Source organism: Engraulis encrasicolus, chromosome 15 (genome assembly GCF_034702125.1).
Source record: "Engraulis encrasicolus isolate BLACKSEA-1 chromosome 15, IST_EnEncr_1.0, whole genome shotgun sequence".
NCBI classification, from domain to species: Eukaryota; Metazoa; Chordata; class Actinopteri; order Clupeiformes; family Engraulidae; genus Engraulis; species Engraulis encrasicolus.
The window spans coordinates 31364445-31376944 of record NC_085871.1 but is presented as its reverse complement, the minus strand read 5'-3'; the positions used below and the strand labels follow the sequence as shown (position 1 = coordinate 31376944).

General features: G+C 42.3%; 1 protein-coding gene and 1 long non-coding RNA gene across 2 annotated transcripts in view; one reads left to right on the top strand and one right to left on the bottom strand.

Annotated features, from left to right (window-relative positions):
- The window catches only part of dock4b (dedicator of cytokinesis 4b), a 253487-nt gene that overhangs the window by 176406 nt on the left and 64581 nt on the right, over positions 1–12500 (bottom strand). Inside the window, exon 2 of the mRNA XM_063217387.1 lies at positions 3689–3772. Coding sequence (XP_063073457.1) covers positions 3689–3772 — 84 coding nt within the window. The remainder of the gene's footprint in view (positions 1–3688; positions 3773–12500) is intronic.
- Positions 7998–8880, top strand: LOC134464579 (uncharacterized). Its single transcript, XR_010037951.1, has 2 exons — positions 7998–8078; positions 8434–8880. It is a non-coding gene; the product is annotated as an uncharacterized LOC134464579 (long non-coding RNA).

Sequence of the window (12500 nt, the reverse complement as noted above, 5' to 3'; positions counted from 1 at the left end):
CTCTCTCTCTCTCTCTCTCTCTCCTCTCTCTCTCTCTCTCTCTCTCTCTCTCTCTCTCTCTCTCTCTCCCCTCTCTCTCTCTCTCTCACACACACACACACACACACACACATACACTCACTCGCTCGCATGCACACACACACACACACACACACACACACACACACACACACACACACACACACACACACACACACACACACACACACACACACACACACACACACACACACACACACACCACACACACACACACACACACAGGCAGACACCATTTGGGTGAAATACAAGTGGGTTCAATGTCAATGTGACATCATTGTGTTACTGTAGGTGATTTCAGCTTGTTTTTGAAACTAGGTGTATCTCTCTCTCGCTGTCGCTTCTGTGTCAACTGTTACATACTAGTTCTACTGCCCCAGACTTGAAAACAGGAAGCCTGCCTGTGTGTGTGTGTGTGTGTGTGTGTGTGTGTGTGTGTGTGTGTGTGTGTGTGTGTGTGTGTGTGTGTGTGTGTGTGTGTGTGTGTGTGTGTGTGTGTGTGTGTGTGTGTGTGTGTGTGTGTGTGTCATTGTGGAAACAGGAAATGTGTGCAGCAGAAATCTTCAGCCTTTCAGAAGTGAAACCTGCCCATCTTGCCGCTTTAGTGTGTGTGTGTGTGTGTGTGTGTGTGTGTGTGTGTGTGTGTGTGTGTGTGTGTGTGTGTGTGTGTGTGTGTGTGTGTGTGTGTGTGTGTGTGTGTGTGTGTGTGTGTGTGTGTGTGTGTGTGTGTGTGTGTGTGTGTGTGTGTGTGTGTGTGTGTGTTTTGGTATGTGGAGGAGGCATGTTTGCATTTATGCAACCTACACCTACTATTTTTCAACCAAACAATTTTTCAAACAAAAAATGTGAAAAGCAGTGAAGCACAAGCTACTACTGTGAATGCATCAAAACAGACTAAAAAGAAGTGTCATCTTTGTAATATTAAAATATGCGGTAACACTTCACTTGACGTGTTCCTGAATAACAAATTCATAGCAGCTGTTATAAAGTCTGCACGAAGCATTCATGATTGTTTCATGACCCATTCATATGATACCTTTCATTAACCTGGCGGACAGAAGGACAGCAACTTGTTAAAATAGAGTTAAACAGAGCAGCATTGCGGGTTTTGTTCCGAACCCTCAAATGTATGCATGTGGCATGACAAAGTGCACTTGGAGTGGCATGTGCCACATGCCACTGAATCATCTATCATCTCTCAGTAATCATTGAGGGTTCGGACCAAATATTCTGTCCCTGGCACTGTAGTAAATCATACAATCAGATTGGTTGCAATCAGGGCATGTCCTGAACAAAAATAGCGCTGCTGCTTTGCAATTGTTGAACTTTTATTTTGACAAACTACTGTCCTTTTTGTCTTCCATGTTTAGAAAAGGTTTGTTATGAATGTCTGACGAAACAGTCCTTCATGCAAAGTGTATAACAGCTGCTATGAATGTATTATGCAGCAGTGTAACCAAATGTGCTTCAATTAACAATATTTTTTAAAGAATCAAAAAATATTTTAATGATTAATAATAAAGGCCTTTCATACATCCAGTCAAGGTGAGGGGAAATCGGTCCCACAGGCGCAAACACCTTTACAAGGGTTCAGAATTAAATGCCTTTCATGTTTCATGTAATCCAATCAGGGAAAAGGGTGCTTATGACATGTAGGCTGGAAAGGATAGATTGGGTCAGGAGAGTAGGCGGCCCGGGCGAGACAAGTTGACTAGACTAGACAGGGCAGATAAGGGCAGGAAAGTAGGAGGCAGATGTGGACTACTTATGCAAGGGACACGTGCAAGTGAATTTTGCGAAGCGAAACGAAGTGAAATTAACCATTCATCCCTGAGAGGCAAGCAGTGAGGGGGCTCAATCAAGCAAAGAAGTGCAAAGCCAAAGTGAAGCCAAAATGTTAGGCACACGAGGAGCGAATTTCAGCGGGGAGCGCCCAATCAAATCAATCAACAATATGAATGTTGACCAATGAGCTGTCAGAATGGCATCTCGCCCGCTAAGTCCCCCACATTTGGGCTTACATTGCCCACGGGGACCCCGGTCTGAGTCCGGCCGGGGTCATTTCCCGACCCTGCCCCATCTCTCTCTCCCAGTCATTTCCTGTCTACTCTCACACTGTCCTATAATAATAAAGGCCAAAAAGCCCCCAAAAAATACTTTTTAAAAAAAATGGGGGGGGGGGTGGCATTTCGCCTAACTTTGCTTCAGTCAATTCACTAGATGTGTCCCAGATGTTTGGGTGGTTGAGGACAGAAGGCTATGGCACAGATGTGGACTAAAAAGGACATACAAGGACAGCTGAGCAGGTGTGGGCTAGACAAGGCATTTGAAAACAAAGGTCACGCCTGTTCGGAGGACAAGATAGATGGGGGAAATGTTGACTGAAAAATAAACATTGTGATTGAAAAAGACAGAATAGACATGGTGATGCAATATGATGGATGGGGACAGGTGAGTAGAGTATATGCTGTCTGTGGCTGACTTAAGTTACAGACCAGAAATGGTGATTAGATATTATGTAATATTGGGTTATTTGAGACAGACAGGACATATCCTTTAAGGCAGGGATGGGGAACCTATGTCTCAAGAGGAGGAGGGTATAACAGTAAAGACAAGTGAGTAGGAGTTATATGAGGGCTTGATAGGATATGTGAGGACAGGAGCACAGCACCCATTTTGTTGACTAAATAACAGACGTAGTGGCTGAATAGGATAGATGAGATGAGATGAGAGGAGAGGAGAGGAGAGGAGAGGAGAGGAGAGGAGAGGAGAGGAGAGGAGAGGAGAGGAGAGGAGAGGAGAGGAGAGTTGAGTCGAGTCGAGTCGGGGGACCAGGGTTGGGAGGATTTTTTTCCACCTCACTCTCTTTTACTTTCTGCCTTGTTTCAATCGAGTGTCCTAACAAAGCCAAGAAACCAACTGCCCTGGTAGCAGACAAGACAAGAGAGCATTGAGCCACACCTCAGCAAATCAGAACCAAATCTGGGCCACAGCAGGGCCAAAACGAGAGGACTTAATTCGAGCAGTGGATGTGAGGACAAGACAGGAGAGTAGGAGGTGCAGTCTGTGTGGACTGGGGAAGCTAACAAGGGACACGTAAGGAAACATAACGAGAAAAAAGGCTAACAAGGGACAGGGGAAGAGAGGAGATGTGAGGACAGTAATGCCCCGTGTACATCGAAGGCGAACTAAGTGACCTGCGCGGCGGAAGTCATTGTTTCTCTATGGAGGGAAGGCGAATAAAGCTACCAGAGCGAATTCGGCAGGAGCGAAGCTTCTTGAGCGACCTGGGCGAATTTTGACGATTAAACTCAAGCTAATCTTAAGCGAATTCGCTATGACGCGGTTCGGCGAAAACCAATTGGAACGTTCATATCGAGGAATGTCCCACTTAATGTCCCATGGGGCATTAAGTCTACAAAGGGCTGGAGGAGAGGAGATGAGGTGATGATGATTACATTATGTGTGGAATAAACAGAAAAGAGTCTTATTGTATGTGTGAACTGGAGAGGGACACTTGGGACAGAGGAGTAGATATGAGGACCATGGAAAGACAAAAGGATGGGGAGAAAAAAGAAAGGCAAAGGGTGTGTGTGTGTGTGTGCATATGTGCATAGGTGCGTGCTTAAGTTGTGTGATGTGTACCCACCTTCACATTTCTCCAAGATCTGCACCGTGTCCCCGATCTCCAGCGGCAAGCCATGCTGAACAGTCCCACGGAAACTGGCCAGCACTGCTCACACAAAAACAAAATAGCAAAAAATAGAGGTTAGTTAGGTTCACAATTCCTCTCATGTGTATACAAGACACAAGATTTATTGCCTCAATGATTGATTTTCACTCAGAAATTCATGAGCCTCAAATGCCTGATTAGGTTTGCCATGTCTCACTGAGGGGAATTCAGTTCACCATCACAGGCATCAAAGAATATCAAACGTTTGACTTGAAAAGCAAGAAATGCTTTGACTTTGTTTAGTTTTTTTGGTTAGTTTTTTTTTTAATTTCTTATTTGGAGTTCGCAAGTCACAATCAAGTGCAGACGTTGTAGCAAATATTCACATTTGCCCAATGTCAACAACTCATGAATACTGATGACTATTTCATGTTCCTCATTGCAAAGCATTTTTTCATCTTCCTATAACATCTGACTCATTTCATCAACTTTTTTAACAGCTTTTCTCCTCCAGCTTTCAACCACATGCTTAGCAATCAATGTACTATTAATAACCAATGCGTATGAATTGTGACATTATTCTGTGGGGAACCTATGTCTCGAGGGCCGTTTGCGGCCCTTGTTTGCCGTTTTATCTGGCCCCCGATATAATTTTAATGTTATTCAGCTTCACATGAAATATGACATATTTTGTAATGGAATCTTAGAAAATGCATTTGCAATACAATTAAGTTATGTTCAGGGAACCTAGAGAAGGTGGTGTTTGTTTAAAAGGTGGATGCCTTCAATATAGGCCTAGAGTGAAGGGGAAAATCCTGGTTTGTGTTCATAGTACGGCCCTAGGAGGACTTTTACGGCCCTCGGATGAATTTGATGTGGCCCTTCGAATGAAAATGGTTCCCCACCCCTGCTGTAGAATCACAAGCGCTTCCCTAGTTATCTCATCTTATTATATGCAGCCATAAACCCGTCATTATAAACACTACGTATCTTCTATTAAATCATAAAAAATCTTCATTATCAGCTCACACAATACTGTATGACCTTGCTGTTCACCTTATTAGTGTTTATACTCCTGCAGGTGCTTAGGAATACAATAAAATAATATAAATATAACAAGTCAATAAACTCAATATTAAATTTAATACATAGGCACACGGACAGTCAAAGAAAGACACACACACACACACACACACACACACACACACACACACACACACCGAGTCCACTCTCACTCCCCTTATGTCACTCCTCCATCACTGCTGCATAGCCTAGTTGCCATGGCGATTAATGTGGAATCAATGCCCTCATACAGTAGACCAATAACACAGGGGGGAGAGGTTGCCGTGGGATACGCTCCTCAGGCTATGGTACGTTATGAAGCAGCGCGCCAGGAGAGACAAGTGAAATTCTGTGTCTACATGTCCAGAGCCTCAGGATAAACTACCTTTTTTAATGAGAAAGAGGGAATGAAGAGATATAGTGCAGAAAAGAAAAAGGGCAGGAAAGAGGAAATGAAGGACAGACTAATACAGTAAACAGACACTGGAAAGAAGGAGAAGAAAGGGAAGGAGAGGCTGATGGACAGAGGAAAATGGAGGGATGAGGGACTACCTGAGGCTTCGTTGTACCATTGCTCTTTTTTCCACTTCACTCTATTTTTCATTTCTGCTTTGCTTCACTCGGGTGCCCTAGCAGTGCCTCCAACCAAACTGCACAGACATAGCAGAAAGCATTGAGCGAACCTGAGCAAATCAAGGCCACATCAGGACCACGACTGGGCCAAAACAAGTCCAAAATAGTGCCACGACAGGGTGATTCTCACGAAGCTAAAAAAATCAATGGCAATGAGGTTTTAATGGTTAAATATGACAGGGATTCTTTTGATAATATACATTACTGTAGAGCAAGACGTGTACTTTCTGGCACACTAGTTCATTTTTAAAAATGTTATTTTTATTTTCCACTTTTTATGCATTTTATAGGCAAATTCTCATTACCGAAATGTGTCCCGACCAAAATTTCTGGTCTTTGAATTAGGTTAAAACATAATAAAAAAATAAAAATACGTAAATGACACTACAAGAGCGTTGGTCTATGTCTGAAGTTTCATTAAGTGTTCCTTGTTGGCAAATTAAATAATGAACACTAATGAATATTTCAAGAAAAGATCGTGTCCCCAAGTTTTTCTTCTCATTACCGCAATATATTTCAGAGCTACAATTAAAAGCCATCAGAATTTCAATATGAGCTGAAACTACCTACAATTGATGTGTACCAACAGGAGATTCAAGATGGCTACATGATTAGTCAGCCTTATTGTTTGTGCCTGTAAAATTGCACAATTTGTCTCAAAAATATGCAAATACGACAAAAGTGGTTCTCATTACCGAAATTAGTCAATATTTCAAAATGAAAACGTTTTTTTCATTTTAAACTTGCTTGGTAATAGGGTATTCCTTTTCAGAATTCAACAATGGTCATGAATTAGCTATGTCATAATTACTCAAGTTACAGTTAGCATTATTGTGCTGAGCCATCTCATTACCGCAATACACATTCTCATTACCGCAATGTTTTAAGTACCTTTCGGTAATGAGGATTGTCAATTTCGGTAATGAGACTCTATGGTGATTTACATTTAGAATATATTTTCATGACATATATCAATTTAGCTTTTTATTTATTTACATTTTTAAACATGCAACTGCAACCTTAAATAGAAATTATATTTTTGCAGTATAAATATTGTCACTATGTCACTTAATTACAGTTAAAGCACTTGATGAAAGTGTTAAGTGACATTGCATCCATTTCGGGTTAAAATATGCAATTGTATTGAATCAATATTCGATATACAATATTGTAAGTAAACAAAGCAAAAGTAAATGCCTAACATATGCAATAGCTCTAATGAGGGTTTGTCTGTAAAAGTGATCATCTCCCTATACATTACATAAGCTAAATTGAGTGGTCATACAGGTGTTGTTCATAGACCATTTTTTCTGTTCTCATCATTTCTGGCAAATGTTGTGGTGACATTTATATTTTGTCCCACCCTTGGAAGAACAACAATCGACTATGGGCCAGAAACCCTGTTGTGAAAGTTCATTGAGAGCAAGTAGCAACTTAATTCTTGCTCATATGCCAATCCATGAATCAATATTCCACCCTCGAAATGTGGTCCTTTGATGCAAAAAAAAAAAAATCAAACTGCCTAGTGATGTCACCCAATGCAAAGGCAATGGCAAACAACGAACCCAGCACTCGCAGTGAAGTTGTCAGATTGCGTAGATGGCAAAAAGGGAACAAGTTGGGAGACAAAATCGACTCACTTCAAGTCCATATGCTTTTCCAGAAACTGACAGATTTTTTTGCTTCCTGTGTTTGGTTGTCATACCCTAGTGGGTTTGAGTATTTAAGTATCCTTTTTTACTAACTTGACTTCCTTCCAAAATCTAAGTTTTGGATCCAATTTGATCATTGTTAAAGGGTGGCACAAAAGGCTTGGCATTTGAAATAGCAGTGAATAGGCCTATTTAGCGAATCCAGTGAGAAGTAGTTTTTAGAATATTTCAATCAAAACTAGTAAGAAGAATCATTTGGAGGAATGCTCTAGTTGCCTTTCCCAAATTAGAAACTCCTCATGCATGTTTTTTGCAGCCTTTAGGAAGGTTTCAGCCCCCATACTCTGATCCTTAAGCCATGCTCAAACACCCATGTACCCATCTTTTAGTCATGCTGTGGGTTCTTGATGTCCTGGGTAAGTGGAAATAGTCTGGCGGCAAACGCCATACTCAATCACAAGTGTGATCGAGTCTGGGGACCAACTGTACATTATCTCGTAGGGAGGTGTGGTTTCCGTAGCCGTTGATTGGACGGCACGAGTGTCCATCACTCGCCAGAGAGAACCCATGCTGCCTTGCGCGCGATGACGTGTGTATATCGCGACGAGGAAATTATCTGCAAGAAGCCACAGAAATTGAAGAAGCTAAAACAGTCTAGAAATCAACAATGGCGCCAGACGATTTTTGCCGTTTGTGCAAGACAAATGAGAAGGACCACCATCTACATATGGACATTCAACTGACATGTTCGCAGTGAAAAAAGAAACAACAATTTCGAACAGGCTGGCGTTCCTACGCTTGATTGTATCCTCCGTGTCGGGACAGTCAAGGAGATGTTGTTCGCGTTGCGCCTCAGTCATAAACAGGCTCGGAAAGGATTCACCTAATATTCAGGCAATGGGAGGAAGAATTCAAAGACTGCAACGTCTCCAAAAGGTCACGCGAGCCAACGCCATCGACGACACCGAGGGATTTGAAAAAGACATTGCCAAACCCACCGACTCCAAGTGCCAACTCAGGTATCCAGTTTACTCTGTTCAATCGCTCCAACTGGTAGCTCCAGCTCACTATTACATTATAATCTCTTCATAGACAACGTAACAGTTCTTGTTTAGGGTTTCTTACTGATCTGCCATTAACTAGTCATTTAAAAAGTACAGAAAATGAGCACGGTTTGGTAGTTGCCCCAGTCAATCGATAGAGAGGAGAGCATTTCACAGCCCCCCTACACTCACTGACACGACCCTCACTCCAACCCTCCCCCTTACTGTATTAATTTACCATAATGTGTACTGTAATAATGGGCCTAGATTATCTGAACATATTCTGTTTTTAATAGCCTAAGCCTTGGTATCCACTTATTTCTTTAAACAGATGATGGCAGGCACTGACAAGGAGCTGGGCATAACAAGACCAAGTGGAGCTCACCATGTGGACATGACAAGACATCCTCACCTTGGTGGACACACTGCAAGAGGCAGAACTTTTTAAACAGAAACCAGGTCGCACATCTACTGCATTCCCTGGCTTCCGAAATGACTTGTTGGCAAAGCTCGATCACAAGGTGGACGTGGATGAGCAGCAAACTGAATGAATGGTGCAGTGTCCTTTGAGTTATTTGTACTGTTTGTCTAGCCAGGTAACACCCATGCTGCCTTACAGGCGACCGTCAATGTTGGTACGGCGTCTTCAAAAAGGTGAATGCCAAAATTATTAAAATAAGTTTTACTTAATTACTTTCCTATTTTCTTGCTTTGAAATAGTTTGTTATTCTTGTTTGTTATTCTAAGTCATTGTCCTTCATTAAAATCATTTCCTTTACCAAGCTGTCTCTTCATTAGTTTTCAGGGAACACATTACAACATGTAGTTTAAAAATGTAAAAAGTATTTATTCAGAATGATATTTACTATATATACAAGTGTGCAGTTATTTACAATTATTTACAGTGGCTCTGTACTTAATCTGATAATGGAAGCATGGATAAGCCTGACTCAATGCTGCTTAGAGAGGTTTCAGCATCCTCATCCTCAACATCAAAATACACTGGAAAGTCCATGTCTGGTGACAGGTATGGTTTTTCAGGAATGTCAGGGAATTCCCCCCCCCACCAAAATCTTTAAATACTTTGTGAACAATGCGTAGGATGTCCTGGCCATGTTTTATGCCAAATACAGGGAGATTCTGCATGACAAGTCATGTCATATCACAAAGACTTTCCAAAACTGAGTAAATTAGTACATTGCTGAAACCAGTGCAGAATGAGGCATTTGTGTAAAGGTGTTCACCTAGTGCAATCAGGCTATCCCTATACTCCTCCAAAAGCTGTCTGACCAGTCCCTGCTCTTCAAATGTGACATTTCTGCATTTGACAGGTGACAGGATTTGTTTGGGTATTTCAAAGTTGGGTTTTGGCACAGAGCAACAGTCAGAGTTACACTTGCATAATGAGTGGCAATAGGTGCAGCAGGAATGGCCAGGCTCCACACTGGACCCGTGAGGCATAAAATGTACATACAGGGCTTTCCTAAAGCAGCCATTTAGACTTTCTTTAAGCATCGTTTTCTCCCTCGTGTTTATTGTCCGGCAGTATATATTGACTGGTGACATCTCCACTCCTTTCTCTGTCAAGTCCTTCACGAGCCAGTCGAAACAGTCCAGTGACTCACTCGAAAGTCGTCTTATGGAGAGTCTGATGTTGGGTCGATTGGGGCTGGCAATGATGTCAACTGGGTTTTGTTGTTGGAGCGGTCTCCTGACAATTTCTCTTGAGTGCAATTCCGCAGACACAGTCAATGCCAGTACCGGTGTTTCTACAAAATAAGAGAATACAAGAACAACATCACAACATGGAAATCATTTGCATTACAGTCATAGCTGTTCAGAATTGTGGCTTCAGAGCTTATGGGTTGTCAACAGTCCTATTCTCTGGTGTCTCCACTACTTCTTACCTGTCAGCCCATCCCCCCGGTTGTTGTCGTGGGTTACCTGCCCCCCCCCACTCCCCCGACTACTCTGCCTGTACACTTGGGGACACCGCTCCTGTCCCCTGACTTGGTGGACAGATCAACAGGCACCAGCAACAGAACTTTCTTTTCTCGAGGTGTGCATTGGCCTGTGAGATACACTCTGCCAGGACACTACGTCAGAACACTCCGCTTAGGCCTACTTTTTCATACACTGAATACATTGCATGATATTTTAACTGTACTATGAGAAGAGCAATGCCAAAGCATGAAAGCGTTACTTGATTATTGCATGTAATTTTTGTAATGTCAAAATGTCAGAAAGTTTAGAACACTGCATAATCAATGGGGTGAGAGGTGTGATATCACAGTAGCAATACCATGATTAGAAAACTGCTCTTCAAAAGATTAATGAGTTGAGTGAGTTAAAGTTTTCAGTGAAATAAAATGTCTTCGGTAGGTAAGGTTAGAATGATCTGAAAAAAGGTGTTAATATTACCCACCTGGTTTCACGATGGCTCTCAGTTCCCCGACCTCGCAAAGCTTTCCCTAAAAGCCTTCCGTCCTTTCTCAGCCTTCCTCCTGTTTGAGAAAAGAAAACCACAAGTAAAGTGTAGAGATGTTAGTCATTTGCAGTGGAAAATGATTGCCCTTCTGAAGTTAGGCCTGCTTAACAAATGTAGCAAAAACATATTTTTCTCAGGTAGGCTGATGATACTTGTGCACACAACCGAGAGCTGTGCTACTCAAGTCTGCACACTGCTGGATATGCTCCAAAAAATAAACTGTATTAATTAAAACACGCAATATTTCGATCACCCTGGATCTTTATCAGGCATATGGGTAACAGGAAGGAGCTGTGGCCTATAACTTATCAGATGACCTTATTTTACACCCGTCCAGGCAGGGCACCAAAAGGTGTCAGTCAATTAGACAGACTGGTGTCTTGACCTGTGCCTATTCATACAAAAGGCAAAACACATTACACTTAGGGCCTAGTTAGGGGGTAGTTAGGTTAAGCATGGAAGCTCTCTCTCTGTCTCTCACCTAAGTTATATCCCCGATGAAGATCCTGGGCATGTTTTGATAAGAATACGTGAAATATAATCAGGGGGAGTGCATGCATATGATAAGAACACGTGAAATATAATCAGGGGGAGCCCATGGGGCTATACGTCTGAATCCCGTGCAGCCCTAGCTTCTTCAACTGCAAGGAGTTTTTGGATTTGCGCACCCTACCCAAACGACTAAAGCTGTGCTACTTAAGCCTTTACTCACTGTAACATTAAATTGATATCGAAAATGAACCCATAATGTGACATTGTGACAACCACAGTAGGTACAGACATAAGGACAATGATATCAAGAAATAACACTTACCATTTATATGAGTAAGATGGACTTCATCGACAACTAGTATACGCCGATCAGGTTGGTCTTGTATACATCGGTGGCTAGCATGTCCTCCCACTTCGCACTCAGCCAGGCCTCGGGACTGCCAAACATAATCTTATAACGGCATCATCTCTCAATCGCCGTTTCATCGTCTTGACCCAGTTGTGTTGCAGATATTCCAAGGTCGACTGCGTCCTTTATTTGGTCCTACATCAATGCTATTAATGGCGAAACCACAGCAACGACCGGGGTCTCGCTAACCCCCATTACCTTAGTAACCAACGGAGCGAGTTGGTAAATCAGACTTTTACCAAATCCAGTCGGTAGTAAGGCTAACACATCTTCCTTTCCGCTGACAAACGACTCTAACGCTAAGCGCTGTTCGTTTTTCAAAGCGAAATTACGTTCCAAACTATTCAAAACACTGTCCAGAGCTTCTCCGAAAGATTGCTTCGCTTCGGCTGCCGCCATGATGGATTCGCGAAAAAACTACTAGCAACTAACTTCCGTTTGTCGAGTAGTACGCGTCATCGTCTTTCGTGCCTCCTCGCTCTGTGATTGGCCCCCGTTTCGATGTAAAGATTTCTGCCTTGGTCCCCAGGCTGTCCAGCAATTCGAAAAGAATGCGCAAGGCAGCATGGGTACTCCCAGGCTAAAGTGGAAAGGTAACGGGATCAAAACAGCCTCAAAATGTACTTTGCACTGATTTAGCTGAAAATGCCCATTAACAGCAATTCAAAATGCCAAGTCTATTGTGCCACCTTTTCACAAGTATCAAACATGCTAGAAAATGACAAGGAAGTTAAGGTAGTTCAAAGGAACAATACTGCAAGAGAAGAGCAGGATTTTGCAACGTTTTAATTTTGTTTTTCATGCACCCTATACTAATTATGGGCATGTCTGATATTGTCCTGAAAACCAACACTTTTTCTTTTTAAAAAATGTGATTGAAGTGAAAGCCCACTTGGGAAACTACAACTCCCATTGTCATGATCCAGCGCTCCACAGCACACACATGAACACTGCACATTGCACACAACAGAATGGTAGTTATGCCTCACCCGCATTTATGCCTCATCCC